Below are 15,278 nucleotides of genomic sequence, written 5' to 3'. Positions count from 1 at the left end.
GACCATTAGCAGTGTCACAGCTGAATACTCATCCCTAGCCAGCCAAGCTCTGGATGCTACTTGGAAATACACAATAATACGGACTTCACCATCAACACTTTTCGAGTCAATTCTGGAGACCGACTGAAATTATCAGGTATGTTTTCTTGGTTTCTTAACTGGCTTCGGTGACCTCAAAGGTCAAAAACATTTCTTTATGGCAAGTCATTATCATTGCACCTAAGGTGCACTTGACTCCACAGGCAAGTATAAGACTTAATACTGAGAAATGACAAGGTTGAGCAAAACTTAACCTCTGTGTAACATTGACAATAAAAGAATGACTAGTGTGGAGTCAACCAGGAACTGGAAGATTTGCTCAGTATTCATGAGGTGTGAGAAGAGAAAACGAGCATGCTTATTATATGACTAATTACATTTCTGTATGTTCTTCCGCAGTTTCCATTCACGATGAACTCTGTGCTTCAGAAGGCTTTCCTGTGGTGTGTGCTGACAGCGCTTCTGCCGAGCATCACGAGTGCAAAACCTCTCAACACGGATGGTCTGAGAAGGTACGCTCGCGACTGAACCGCCCATCTCATTCAAAGCGCCCTGATTTTGAATCAAATCTAATGGCTTTCTCTTGTCATCGGCTAGGCTGAGTGTTTGGCTTCAGGGTAGGGTGAGGAGAGAAGTCCACAGCTTGTCCGAGAGGAGCGAGAGCGACTCAGCAGCTTTGCTGACTCAGAGGAACAGCGAGACATTTGTACCATTGCGCAGGTATGTCCCTTTCTTCGACTGAATAGACACATGTGAAGGTCAAACTGACTAATCATTATCATTACAAGGAAACATTCCGGTTTATCATTTCACAAACATATCGGGTATGTTACTTTCGAATGTACAAATAATGACATTTCAAAAGCCCAACTAAAACGTTGTGAAACATTTGAGCACATTATTAAAGACCGGATCGAGCAGGAGAACTAACTGCTTTCTTTTTCTCTCCAGGAGTGTGAGGGTAAAACGTACAGAACCTGCCTACTCAGTCAAAAGAGTGGAAAGAGCGGGCTGTGTTCTGTCCACCTGCTCAGTGCACGAACTGGCCCACCTGCTGAATATAATCAACACAAAGACGAACAACGCCCCTCCCGAAAAGATCGGCTCAAAGGGCTATGGACGGAGGCGGAGACGGTAGATCCATCAAACCTCCCCGCGCTAACTTTCCACGAAGGCCGTCTAAAGCTGGCATGGGTTCAATCTCTCTATTACAGAACAACCCGGGAACACCTCTGCGGTTTGTCCTGAGCCTTTGCTTTCTGTCGGCTCGGTTTACTGAGATACTTCTGATACTGCCTTTGCTGAACGTTAGTGTACTCTCTTCAGGCACAAAGGAGCAAGTGGAGCATCCTTCTCTCCCTCCTCGGCCTGATGGGTTGGACTGAGAAGGATTCAGGTCACTTAAAGTGGTTGTGAAAAATAGCATTGCTATCAGTTGGGGAAAAAAAATTGCACGCACACACACACACACAAAAAATGTGTGGGTCTAAGGCAATACGACAGGAAATAGGTGGTCAATGCTCTGTGCATGTGTTTCGCATTCTTGTCATTCTAATGGAGCTTTGGGACTTGACTCTCTGTCTCTTCTGCAGCACTGATACGCCCTCTGCTGGAGGAATGAAGGAACAGCCTAGAACTCTGCCAGCCCAAACGTACATTGAAGAGGACGGAGAGAGAATAGCAAGAAGAGGGCAAAGGAACTAACCTTTACGACTTAAAGCTATTTACCTTGGAGGACCAATGATGAAGAATGGAGAGAGACAGAGAGAACTCTTTATGGAAGAAATAATTTTGTTGTCCTCAAGGACATCCGCATACTTGAAGACTGATTTATATATACTGTGGGAGCTGTGCAATATTTCACTTTAATATTATGTAGTCTTTTATTAATGTGTACAAAGATGTATATTATGAAAATACTGTATCTTAAAAGTTCATATTTATATCTACATACTGTACGTGTATTCTTAAGAAACTATTGTATAAGAAAAAGGGCATCTATAGTTTATTTTGAAATAAGATGTTTATCCTATAAGTTCATGTCTTTATAATGAGAAGCATTTTTCTCCCCTCATGATTCATTCAATAATGTGACACCTGTTAATAACCTATTAAACTCCAGCAAGAGTAAGAGAAAATTGCCTTTTTATTTACATGGCAGCTTTCGGTATTTTACCGTGAAAAAAAGCGTAAAATAATAAAATATAAAGTGGATCTAATGAATTTTAAAACTTGTGTGTTGTGATGCCATCTAGCATGATATAATTTTTTAAATGCCTAATTTCTTCAAACAATAAAAGTTTCGCTTTTCAATTGCTGTGACTTATGTAAATAGTATACAGTACACAGTATATTTTTTTGTACCTAAAATATCTGCGAAAAAGCTAAATGAAATCAAATCAGTTTAATTTAACTGTCTGTGGGAAAAATTAAAAATAAGAACTTCAAGAGCTACATTAGAAATCCTGCAGAGGGCGCGCTTTCTCCAATTATTATATACGTGAAGCGCAACACATTAATCGTAATTTTAGAAATAGCAAAAGGAGTAGAAAAATCTATAACACCGGTAAATTCTAAAGTAAAGTTCAGGTAATTCAGCTGTCACTTAACATACAGATAAAATGGCAGTCTTGAGAAACATCGTTCACGTGACGAGATAGGCGAAACAGATCACTTGCACATTTTTTTTTTAATTAATACTAAATCTGCATTTAAAAGAATAGCACTTTTCAAAACTATGCTTAAAATAATGTCCACTCATACTGAGATGAATTGGTCTCGATATGTGTTTTGTAGTGGTTCACTAAAACCGCGCTCAAGACTCCGGAAATGCAGCTGGGCTCAGAGTCAGTGTCGTCCGTGTAGCGTATTTGTGTACAGATCAAACATTTAAAAGAGACACATATAAGTTATGCCTGAAATGTAGCATCAGTAACCATTCTAGTCCACCTCAGTGCCGGTGCTCTGCTCACATGAATAGAAATTAGAAGGGCAGGTGTAAGTGTACACAGTAACATAACCAAAATTTGACTTTTGTGCGCTCATTTATTTTACCTGCAGATATACGGTAAGCCCATGCTATATTACAAAAGTCTCCTTAAACATCCCGAGAAGATATGCAAAACAAAAATTAAAGTTTCAGAGAAACTCGGATAAACCAACCAAGACAAGATTTGTATGTCTCATAAAAGCGAAGTTTCCATCACAAGCACTGAAAGGGTTAAGTGTTGTGACATTTTTTACTTGCAGATGTAGCTTGCAAGAGCCTTGAGGCATATCTTCACACCCAGTGAGTACTGCACTAAAAAGCACAGTGTCTCAGGGGACAGTCACACATACACACACACACACACACACACACACACACACACACAGATAGAGAGAGACAGCAAGACTGCTAAGCAGCAAGAAAAGGTCAGCACCAGTAAGGTGAGTTGGTTAATATCTCTTTAAAACAAAGCTTACTAACCCCTTGGCTGTTTGGTTACCACATTACAAGTGCTATAGGTAAGTGGTAAGAAGTGCTAGTAAACTAATTCAAGCATCTCCTGCAGGTCTGAACCTGTTGTGAGCTCATGCCTAATTCCACACTACCTTTCTTGTGTCTTAATCCATGTACATAATTTTGCTCTGTCTCCTTCTTACATTTCTTACATCTCCCCCTTTGTAAACCGGATTAACTATTAAAACTGATGGATTAAAGATAGTACAGTTTTATCAGGGGTGGTGGCATGTTTTGAAGATTCAGGCATTTCCTTATTGAGAACTGTTCTTGTAGATAAGCCAAGACGACAACTAACGACTTTCTAGCGTTTAAAGGGAGCAGTAAAATGCTGTCAAAGAAGTGCTCAGGACATTCAGTTAACACACTAAGAATTAGCTGTAATTTATGTGTTCTGCTTTTGTATTTGACTTTACGGCAATAGAATCTGCCAGATTGTTGGTACTTACAAATTTCCTTTTCCTGTTTTTGAACACCACAAGAATACTGAGAGGTAAACAGCCCATGCTAGTGTAGCATTCTTATAAAAAAAAAATAACAACACATATATTTTAACTTGTGAAATATTCCTGCAATGCATTTTAAGAACATGAGGAGTTTGCTTCTGTCTCTCAGGTGGAAGTTTCATAGATCGTGTTGAATCTGCTACTCTGTGCAAAATGAGCAGAAAAGGAACTCTATCCAAGCAACAGTCAACTCCCAGCTTGGGAAGGGGTAAGTTTGACTTAACATATGATAATATTGCATATGAACACTACATGCGAATTTGAAATTATGTCACTTTTGTCTTCGTAAAAAGCCAGTGTGCAGGATCCACTGGTACAGACTCCTAAAAAGGTGGCTCGCAGACATATTGTCTGCTGCTGTCACTCAGTCAAAGTAGGTTAAAAGCATAGCATGGCAAGGTGTCCTCCTCATTCTTTACAAGCACGTCATAAAGTGCTCTATCAAAAAAGCCCTGTGCGTTTCTATAAATAACCTGTTTGCAAGTGCACATGACTTGTGCGTGCCTCAATGACTTTGCAAAAACGTTTGTTTTTTTTAAGGTTATTAAAACAGTTTGCAATAATGACATGCATAAAATTGGATTATGTGCTTTTTAATATAGCTTCACTGTAATTTAATAGCTTGCACCCTCTGATTACATGAAATTAGAGTTAACTTTAATCAAATGCTGCAAAACAAGAAGCGAGCTACGAACATGTTGGACTCTGTGGGAAGCAAATTTATGTAAAAAAAATTAAAGCAAGCTACTTCCGCCTTTGAGATGGTGTAGAAACTATGTTAATCCTTCAGACAAAGAGAAATGTGAGGTGAGGGGAGGGGGCATGGGCTCGGTAGGATGGGCAGGTATAGAGTCAGTGCTGCTCTGCAGGGCGGAGTTCAGCTTCTCCCAATTGTTTCCCTACAAATTAGGAAAAGTCGGAGGAGACAGGGTGTTAATAGGCACAAATAAGAAGAGCTGTTTTGTCTGTCCCTCTTCATACTCTCTCCGAGACAACTCTGTGATAGGCTGACCTTCTCAAAGCGCAGGTAAATAAATCCTCTCAGTGGAGTTTCTCTGAACTGGCGTGTTTTGAGAATGTGTTGTGTTTTTTATGCTCATTTCAAGGTCTAGCAAAACAAGGTGAGCGTAACGTCATCCGCAGTGGTGTATAAATACTGATTATGACTTTAAGTGATGATGTTTGAAACAAGTTATTCGTCTGGGACATGTGCGCGTCAGCTTGTGCTTTCCAGAAGCCTGCTAATAATACTGCACTTACAGTATACTTTGGTGTATGAGCTGTGTTTACTTAAAAAGGAATAACCTGTGACTCTGATTACCTATGCAGGGTACGGCTTAGTTGGCTTGGGTTGGTTTGAAATCAGGTTGGGCTTTCATACATGACAAGTTGCTAAGGTTGAGCTTGGGAATGTAAACATGGCTCTTAGTGCCAGTGTATATTGCACGTTAAGCCATAGCATATGCAGTCTTCCTTTTAAAGGCTGAGTAATGTTTCTGGAACATAGGTGAGTCAGGGCCAAGTCAATGTTATTCCCTACACATAGGGGCAGGGAAAAGCTCGCAACATGCCAGCGTTTAGAAGGGTCTCAGGTTCAGCTCGCTACTTGTTGTGACATCCAGCCAAGCTCTCTGCTGACATGATGCTGTCAGACGCTTTAAATAGGGGGGAGCGGGATACTCAAGATTGGAAAACACTGAAGCCCTAGAAGTGAAGACCACAGTTAGAAAGCAGCAGGAAAATAGGAAGTCCAAACACAGAGATCCAGTAAAACCATGGCAAAAATAGGTGCTGAAGGTAAGAGAAAGTGTATATTCCAACATTTGGTACAATGGGGGTGCTCAAGCAGAATAATAGGGGTCAGAGACAGTCAAAAGACTGGACATTGGAAGGGTCAAACCAAAGCAGGAGCTAAATTGTGACAAGCTTTTTTTTCAATAGAAAGGTGAAATGTTGGTTGCACGTGTTAAACAAAAAAAAGCACAATGCTTCTTAAATGGGTATTTCTAATGGTTTAGAGATGGGTTAAAATAAATGAGTAATTATCAAAACTGTTTACTGTGTATGATATGTTCCAACTGAATGTAATTATTTTAATAACATATGATTTTATCTGTCATTTTTATTTTAATAATATCACACACACAAACACACACACACACACACACACACACACACACACACACACACATATATATATATATATATATATATATATATATAATATATAATTGATTGATTTTCATTCTACTTCTACTATTCTGATCTCTTAATATAGAAATAATTACAAATTTAGTTTACAAATGTTACATTATGTTTATGTATTAAATGTGTGTGTGTGTGTGTGTGTGTATGGATATATGTAAAAAAAAAAAAAAAAACTTTTTGATGCAATTACCCATTATTTTATTAGTTTGACAGCACTACAAATAAATAATATATAAAATAAAAAAACTTACAGAAGTAATATATATTATTTTTACTTTAAAACATGTTTCTTTCTCTACATACAGAAATAATTATATGATAAAATATTACATACGTATATTTGATTTTGTACAGTAAGATATTTTCTCTCTTTTTCTCTCACTTTGATTGAGATCTATTAAGAGGGGTTTACTTCTATGTGTTCTAAAAGCGTGGTGAAAGTGACGTCTGGCATGTAGGTTTCCTAGATGGGCAGGGCTGGGAGCAGTCTGGGGTCATCTATCTGACAGGCTTGTCACGCATCTATATCCAAGGCTTGTGGACTGTTGACAGTGTGGTGTAATATCCAGTTACATGTCAACAGGGGTGGGAATCAACAAACTCGCATTTGACTTCATAACCCCATTTGCTATTAAAAACTGTTTATAGGTTTAGGCCCGACCTACTTTCCTATGCTTTATAAGCATAGAGTTTCCGTTAAACAGATGTAATCTCTGATGTGATATGGGAAACAGGACGGGGGCCAAGACTGGACAGGATGTAAATGAAGTTAACTGATAGCACTGGGAGTCTGTGTGGAGGAAGTGTGCTGTGGTTTGTCTGCTGAGGGTAACTGTCACTCTCTTACTTATGGTATAGAGCATGTGAGACAAAGAAAAAAGCAGCAGACAGTGCCTTAAAACAATGACATTTAAATTAAATTTGATAATCCTTTTTATACATTAAAATATAATGGTTGTAATATAATTTAATAAATAGAAGCCCATATTGTGCGAGGAAAATATTATGCATATTACTAAAACAACATGTTGTTTCCAGTGTTAATTTGTTAACTTTTGAATTATCACTAAATATTTACTTTTTATAAAGTTGACAGAACTGTTTTTACTTGCCATATAAATCTTTAAATAAAGATTTATATAGTAAGATAGCCTTGCTGTTTACCACTAAGGCTGTCAGTTGAACAGCAATTATTGTGTTAAAAATTATTTATTTCCATATTTTGGAATTCAAAAGAAACCAACTGCAACTGTTAAAAATTTGCATTAAATATTTCATTTATATCTTATCATTTTTTTATTAACCTGTATGAATGTGTTAAAAAAAAAAAAAAACTTTAACAACAGTTTTCTTGCCTTTTGTGTGCCTTTTTATACAGTGTTGCATTTTAAACCTAACCACAAAGTTACACTTTGTAAATGTGCTGCATAAACTTCTGCCTCACAGTGTTAGTTGTTCAAGTCTTCTGATATATGAAAGGACAATGTTTGACATGATCTTGATAAATGTCCTCATTTAGATTTCTCACAATCTCACAACAGAGTTTTTTTAAAAAAATGATCCTGGTGAATAATGGCCATGATTTTGAAGCTCTGTAAATGTTAAAGTACTGTGCTGGAAAACTGACCTATACGCCTCCAGGGGGTTATCACATGTCCTCTGAAGCAGATTGATGGTTTTTTGTAACAAAAATATTTCTAGTTTTAAAACTATAATCTAAATAACTGATTTCCAGCAATGGCCGCATGCGCATCCCTGAGAGCGCATCTTTGCTGACTTTTGACTCAACGTATGACATGTGATAACCCCCCTGAGGCACATAGGTTAGTTTTACATCGCAGTACTTCTGGATATATCTGACTTATGGAGCTTCAAAATCATGGCAGAGCCAGGATAAATATATAAAAAGACTGTGTTTGTCTTAAGGAAGAAAGTCACCTAGCATACACTCCCTGGCTTGGGGGTGAGTAAAATATACAGTAATTTTAATTTTTGGGTGAACTATCCCTTTAAACAACTCTATTGCCTGCTAGGTAAATAAAGATGCATGATGTGCTTTCCGTGCACCATGTGCAGTTTCCTGTGAGAGGACGCAACAACAACCGATCTGATACTTTGGAAATCTAGTGACCGACTCAGGACTCGCAGACCTCTCAGATACCTGACTAAAACCAAGGCACAAGACGCAGAGTGAAACCTGAACTGCGTAGACAGATACTTGAGGACATGTTTATAACCATGATTTGTGCAGTTGCAAAACCACATTGGCTTACACATACGCATATATATTTCACTGCCACATTAAATTAAATTCATTTTGCCACCTTCAAAAATGGATTTACATTATGGCAAAATACAGCACTTCATTTCTTATGCTATGTTGTAAGAATTTCAGTTGTCAGGTCTTGGCAACATGTTAGTAACTCCACTCCTTATGGTTATTCACATAACACAAACACGCAGTACACTTCTATTTAGTCTCGTTTGAGCATGGTAAGGGATTTTGTGGAATAGATACAGGCTTGTGATTGGAGACTGAGAAGCTGATGAAAATGGTTACACCCAGAGTACACTCTGAAAACTTTGAACAAATGTACACAATGTACATAACAGACTGTTCCTAGAACCTGATCATTAACTAATAATAGAAAGAACCAGCATTCTTGGCGTTTATCTCCTTATTGGCACCACTCCTTGCAGAAATGCCGCGTCAGTTTACAAAGATCTCCCTCCACGAGGTGGATGAGAGAGTGCGACTCTTGGCTGAGAAAGTCTACGCTTCAGCTCTGAAGGAAGAAGACACTAAAAACACCTTGTCCATGTTTACCGTTCCTGAGGACTGTCCCATTGGCTTGCATCAGGCCAAGGAGTGGGAGCTACGCAAAGAGATAGAGGAGCAGAAGTCTGAGGAGTCAGTCAAGAGGTCAGTAAATTCTAATATTGTACAGGACACAGAACCAGTATGCATTGAAAATTTATTTATTATGCTCCATTTTAGGAAACAGAGTTTCAAGCTGATGCGATCCCAGTCGATTTCCTTGCAAATCCCAGTTGCTCCAGAATGGGCTATGTCTGTGATTTCACCCCTGCTGACCCCATCCTCACCTACAGAAGCCCTTCCAATCAATATCCCAGAATTCCAGAGGGTCACCATCAGTGGAGACTACTGTGCAGGGGTAGGAAACAAATTATTTTATATATGCATGAACTTTAAATACCGTACGTTAAATATATAACAATGTGTATAGTCTATATAATAATGCATATATGTATTTATATTTAGACACACACACACAGTAATATAAGGAGCAATTTAAAAAAGTGGATAAACAGGATTGGGCATTTAATTTGAGTCAAACAGCTATAAATTACTGAGGCCAGTGACATCAGTTCAGTTATTATTTGCATGACTAGTTTAGGTGTGTTTTCAAAGTCAAATACTTTGAATGCGGTGTTAGATTAGTAGACAAATTTATGAAGAAAGCGTTATGACTGAGTGTGCATGATGCTAGGATTACTGTTTGGATGTTCATGTTATGTTGGTGCATGAACAGACTATTTTGTATGTGTTACATCTGTTACTTTTATAAAACCTAAACATAAATAGTGTAGAGGTGTACACTAATACAGTTACAGGTTTGGGCTTTTTTTATTTTAAGAATTTAAAACTTTTGATCAGCAAGGATGCATTAAGTTGACAGTCAAAACTCTTAAATACATTAACAGATATTTTAAATAAAACCATTTCTTTTGAGCCTCTTCAAGCTAAAAAAAAAAAAAAAAAAAGTACTTAGAAATCTATTAAAAATGTACTTTCAACATACTTCATTTCATTTCATTTTAAAAAACCTTACCAACCTAAACCTTTGACAATGTCAATTCATCTATGATCACTTCTAACAGATTACAGTCGAGGACTATGAGCAAGCTGCAAAAACCCTGCTGACAGCACTCTTCATCAGAGAAAAATATTCTCGGCTGGCATATCACCGCTTTCCCAGGACTACAGCCAAGTTTCTAAGGAGTGCCAATAATGAGAAATGGAGCGAGGAGGAAGAAGTGCTGCCGGGTATGTCATTGTCGTGCATGCAGCAGTAATACACAGTTAACTGTTTAAAGGCCTATAGCGATAATGGGATGATGTTAGTGTTAATTTACTGCCTGAATCCTTCATATTCTGTCTCAGAAACACTGTAGGTTTTTTATTAAGTTTGTGAAATCGATACTATACAATCATTCATTTTCATGGTAGGACATAAACATAATATTACATCAGCTCTAAAAGTTCCCTTTATGCTTTATTTCCATGGCAACAGATATCTGCCCCGCTCCAAGTGAGGGTGAGGATCCTTACAGTATGGAAGACCTTCCTCAGAATCTGAACTACTCCCTGAGGATGAAAGATGGAATCATACACGTCTATGATAATGAAGATGCGTTAAAACAAGATCAGCCACGGAGCTTGCCATATCCTGACCTGGAAACCTTTGCTATTGACATGAGCCATGTCCTTGCCATGATCGCAGATGGACCAACGTGAGTTTCGACATGTCATGCTTCTCCTCTGCAAAACCTCACACCCTAACTTAAAAAAAAACAGTTTAGAAAGAAATGAAAATTTGCTGAAAATGCACTCACATTCAGGCCATCCGAGATAGACATGAGTTTGTTTCTTCATCAGTACAGATTTGGAGAAATATAGCATTACATCACTTGTTGACCAGTGGATCCTCTGCAGTAAATGGGTGCCGTCACAATGAGAGTACAAACTGCTGATAAAAACACAATAATCCACACAACTCCAGTCCGTCAGTTAACATTCTGTGAAGCAAGATTTTTAGCCAATTTTGTATTTTTATGTGAACTATTCCTTTGACACAATGCAATCTCAATTTGTTAACACTGCATTTAAATAATAAACAGGAAAGGTGATATTCAGCAAAAAACGGAAATACATTATTTAGACATTTTCTCTTATACAGGAAGACCTATTGTCACAGAAGGCTTAACTTCCTGATGTCCAAGTTCCATCTACATGAAATGCTTAATGAGATGGCCGAGTTAAAGGAACTCAAAAGCGTTCCTCACAGAGACTTCTACAATGTCAGAAAGGTATTTCTAATTTATTGGATTACACTACTTACTGTATTATAGTGCTTTTCACTTCTAAATGTTAATATTTGTGAATATTCAGGTTGATACGCACATCCACGCAGCTGCCTGCATGAACCAGAAGCACCTACTAAAGTTCATCAAGGACACTTATAAGACAGAAGCAGACCGGGTGGTGCTGGAGAAGGGAGGAAAGAAGTTCACCCTCAAACAGGTGTTTGAAAGTCTGAAAATGGACCCATATGATCTCACAGTAGACTCATTGGATGTACACGCGGTACGTATTTTACATGCCTTAATTTGCATTTTAAGCTGAATAGACCTGTAATTTATAAATTGCGTTATTGTTTGTTACAGGGCAGACAAACGTTCCATCGCTTTGATAAATTTAATTCCAAATACAACCCGGTAGGTGCTAGCGAGCTCAGAGAGATCTACATCAAAAGCGATAACCACATCAATGGAGAATATTTTGCACGTCTCATCAAGGTAAGACTTATCAAGTCACCTGCTGGGTTAACAACTAACACATTAGCTAAAATAAACTACAGTTGTCAGAGCATTCAGATCATTTTTTAAGCAGGAAGCAATCAAATTGTTACTGTTCTGCACAGGAGGTTGCTCAGGATCTGGAAGAAAGTAAATATCAGCATGCAGAACCCCGTCTCTCAATTTACGGCCGAGCACCTGAAGAGTGGGACAACCTGTCCAAATGGTTTATCAAGCAAAAGTTGCACTCTCCTAACATGAGATGGATCATACAGGTGCCCAGGATCTAGTAAGTCCCCCTCAAATGTAACTTAACATACCAATTAAATAAAATATAAAATAATGTATTGTATACATATGCATGAAATATTGAAAACATAGTGGAAATGCATATACAATATTTAATATTATTTTTTTATGTTTTTTACTTAATTATTTAAAAATAAATTACTTACACAAACATCAATATACCACATCTGAAACTACGCTGATATTTAGAAATGTATGGAAAAGATTTTATTTTAATTCTGCTTCTTTAGTGATATTTTCAGATCAAAGAAGATTTTCGCCAATTTCGCCAAGATGCTAGAGAACATCTTCCTCCCACTGTTTCAAGCCACCATTAATCCTCAGAAACACAAAGAAACATACGTCTTCCTCAAACATGTAAGTGCTTCATCACAGCTGGCAAGACCAGTCAGAGCAGATTCATACCACATTAGAACATTTAGTAACCAACAGGGCAATTAACAGCTTTAACACAAAACAGTCATTTTACTAGGGGAACAAGCTTTCATGCCAAGTCCCTTCTGAGCAATTAAATCCTTCTCAGATGACTATGACTTCATGTACAATTGTCACACACAATAAAATCACAAAAACAAACAACAGAAATCATGGATTACGCCCAAATCAAAAATGTACTCAATGTGTGGTGGATGTCTCACATGTTGATATCTCTATATTTGAACAGCCCGCTCAGTTTTTATATAAATCATGGGCAAAACGTGGTTTTCCTACAGGTGACAGGGTTTGACAGTGTGGATGATGAGTCCAAACACAGCGATCACATTTTCACCTATAAGAGTCCAAAACCAGAGGAGTGGACCATGGAGGAAAACCCACCGTACACTTACTACCTCTTCCACATGTATGCCAACATCATGGTCCTTAACAACCTTCGAAAGTAAGTCGCTATAAAGTTTAAGCTGGTTTCAGCATTCAAATTCCATTGTCATCACAGAATTAAAAAGCAAGCTATTCCCCTCATATTTTACCGAAAGCTTTATAACTGATGTTTTTAGGGAACGAGGTCTTAATACCTTCCAGTTCCGTCCTCACTGTGGCGAGGCAGGATCCATCACTCATCTGGTGTCAGCCTTCCTCACAGCTGACAACATCTCTCACGGACTCAACCTGAAGAAGGTCAGTCTCAACGATGGGCTGTCTGTGCACACATCAAACCACCAAACAACAAAGAAGTCATGACAAACAGTGCTAATGTAGTCTCTTCGCATGATTATTTCTCGATACAGAGCCCTGTTCTGCAGTACCTGTATTATTTGGCCCAGGTGCCCATTGCCATGTCTCCACTCAGCAATAACAGCCTGTTCCTGGAGTATTCTAAGAATCCCCTCAGGGAGTTCCTGCAAAAGGGCCTGTGTGTGTCTCTCTCCACGGATGACCCGTTACAGTTTCACTACACAAAGGTCGGGGAGAGCAGTTTCTGGGAATGATGTGCATGGAATCAAACACTGACACTCAATGAGTTAATTATCAATCTACATCTGAGTGCAGTCTAGTGATGTGATTTTATGTTGTTTATGCACCTGCAGGAGGCTTTGATGGAGGAGTATGCCATTGCGGCACAACTTTGGAAACTGAGCACGTGTGATGTGTGTGAGATCGCCAGAAACAGTGTGCTTCAGAGCGGTCTGTCTCATCAGGTACTCTCTCTGTCCTACCCTGTAAAGCAGTGGTTTTTTTAATCTTTTAAATGACTTAAATTACTTAGTTTTAATACCATATTGTGGGTTCAGATTACAAATAGTTTCAGCTTGTCCTCTGTTAACAATAAAAAAAAAACTAAAAATTTGAATCCAAAGATCAAATGTGAGGCTTTTAAGGTAATAAAATATTGATCTGTAAAGCAGTCTAAATCATTTTACAGTTATTTTAGTGTTTTAGACTTCATGTCATTAGTATTTACGACCATTTAGAGTTTATGGTCATGGTAACACAGCTTTACATAACTTTACACAGAGCAGAAAAATCATGTCAACCTGCATATTTTGTTGTGGCTATACAATTAAAGCAGCGAGTATTTTGAAATTTCTGATTTGGTCCTATTCACATCAAATACCTCACTGTAACCCAAACTGTTATTATTTTTTTAATGAACATTTGAAAAATGTATGCGACAGATGCTATTGAGTTACTTAACCCATAATATTTTCTAAAGAAAAATCCTTCAGTGCTGTTATTAAACACATTCCAACATTAACGGAACCTTTCATAGACACACATAAAAAGCAAAATTTCTAGATTAACCTGACATTTAAATTTCCCTTGCAGGAGAAGAAACACTTCCTGGGTGAGAATTATCTACAGGATGGACCAGAGGGAAATGACATCCGTAAGACAAATGTGGCACAGATCCGTATGGCCTATCGGCACGAGACCTTGTGCAATGAGCTCAGCTTCCTGGTGGATGCTGTCAAGTCAGAATCAGTGGCTGAAAAAGCCACGTAAACATGGCAGGGTGACAGAGAGGCTAGAACATGGGTCCTTATGAGGGGACCAGACATCAGCATAAAACCTTATCTTGCTACAGGTAATAAATACATAATTCTGGCAGCAAGTCATGGAGCCACACGTCTTGGTGCCTTATGATGGACATAACCTTTCCCATAGTGCCTTACAGAATGAATATATCCATTATATATCTCAGATCTGTTTGTTTGTTTGTTTTTTTTATTGGAAGTTTTGATAAAACGTTCCTGTGTTTTGCATGGTTCCTGAAAAATTATGCTTTGACGGAGCATACGTTTGTTACATTTTCGTCAGGGTTTGTGATTTGAACAATGTGTTCTCTTGTTCAGAAACACTTAAAAAGGTAGTGGAGCACAAACGAAAAAAATCTGCCTTGATAAACTAGTTTGTTTTGTAACCTGAGATTTTGGGGCTGTTATTCTGTTGGGCAACCTATAGGGTGGCGTTTTATTCTTTTCACAAAATATTGTGAACTTGCACACTTTGTACAACAGAGTTGGTTAAGCCGTTTTGTTAAGGAATAATGCCTGAATGTATTCTGCGGTATTTGATTGCTGCTTTCAAAGTAAAATAAATAAGGTGGTGTCAAAAAAATGCCTTTCATGGTGTGACTTAATATTCCAGATAAGTACAAAAATGGTTTATTTGCA

General features: G+C 38.1%; 2 protein-coding genes across 7 annotated transcripts; both read left to right on the top strand.

The window, feature by feature from the left end:
• Nucleotides 1-2,352, top strand: admb (adrenomedullin b). 2 transcript variants are annotated; one of them, XR_006253122.1, is made up of 5 exons: nucleotides 1-136; nucleotides 439-551; nucleotides 637-759; nucleotides 991-1,276; nucleotides 1,632-2,352. XR_006253122.1 is itself a non-coding variant. In XM_043263903.1 (4 exons), the coding sequence occupies exons 2-4, from the start codon at nucleotides 451-453 to the stop codon at nucleotides 1,175-1,177; spliced, it is 411 nt and encodes a 136-aa protein (XP_043119838.1). In that variant the 5' UTR covers nucleotides 1-136; nucleotides 439-450; the 3' UTR covers nucleotides 1,178-2,352. The 2 variants fall into 2 exon arrangements, 1 of the variants encoding a protein (XP_043119838.1); XM_043263903.1 differs by having other exon boundaries at nucleotides 991-2,352.
• A 967-nt stretch (nucleotides 2,353-3,319) lies between these two features.
• Nucleotides 3,320-15,222, top strand: ampd3b (adenosine monophosphate deaminase 3b). Of its 5 annotated transcripts, none has more exons than XM_043264435.1 (16): nucleotides 3,320-3,468; nucleotides 4,157-4,255; nucleotides 8,956-9,178; nucleotides 9,254-9,431; nucleotides 10,159-10,324; nucleotides 10,572-10,791; nucleotides 11,238-11,367; nucleotides 11,450-11,644; nucleotides 11,725-11,856; nucleotides 11,982-12,145; nucleotides 12,396-12,522; nucleotides 12,879-13,042; nucleotides 13,161-13,281; nucleotides 13,392-13,565; nucleotides 13,692-13,802; nucleotides 14,431-15,222. In XM_043264435.1, exons 2-16 carry the CDS (start codon nucleotides 4,201-4,203, stop codon nucleotides 14,605-14,607), a joined length of 2,337 nt encoding a protein of 778 aa, XP_043120370.1. In that variant the 5' UTR covers nucleotides 3,320-3,468; nucleotides 4,157-4,200; the 3' UTR covers nucleotides 14,608-15,222. The 5 variants fall into 5 exon arrangements, with proteins under 5 accessions (XP_043120370.1, XP_043120369.1, XP_043120371.1 ...); XM_043264434.1 differs by lacking the exon at nucleotides 3,320-3,468 and adding an exon at nucleotides 3,914-4,034; XM_043264436.1 differs by lacking the exons at nucleotides 3,320-3,468; nucleotides 13,392-13,565 and adding an exon at nucleotides 3,914-4,034.
• The last annotated feature ends 56 nt before the right edge of the window (nucleotides 15,223-15,278 follow it).

The sequence above is a fragment of the Puntigrus tetrazona genome, chromosome 18 (assembly GCF_018831695.1).
Source record: "Puntigrus tetrazona isolate hp1 chromosome 18, ASM1883169v1, whole genome shotgun sequence".
Classification (NCBI taxonomy): domain Eukaryota; kingdom Metazoa; phylum Chordata; class Actinopteri; order Cypriniformes; family Cyprinidae; genus Puntigrus; species Puntigrus tetrazona.
This window is presented reverse-complemented; position numbering and strand designations above follow the sequence as displayed.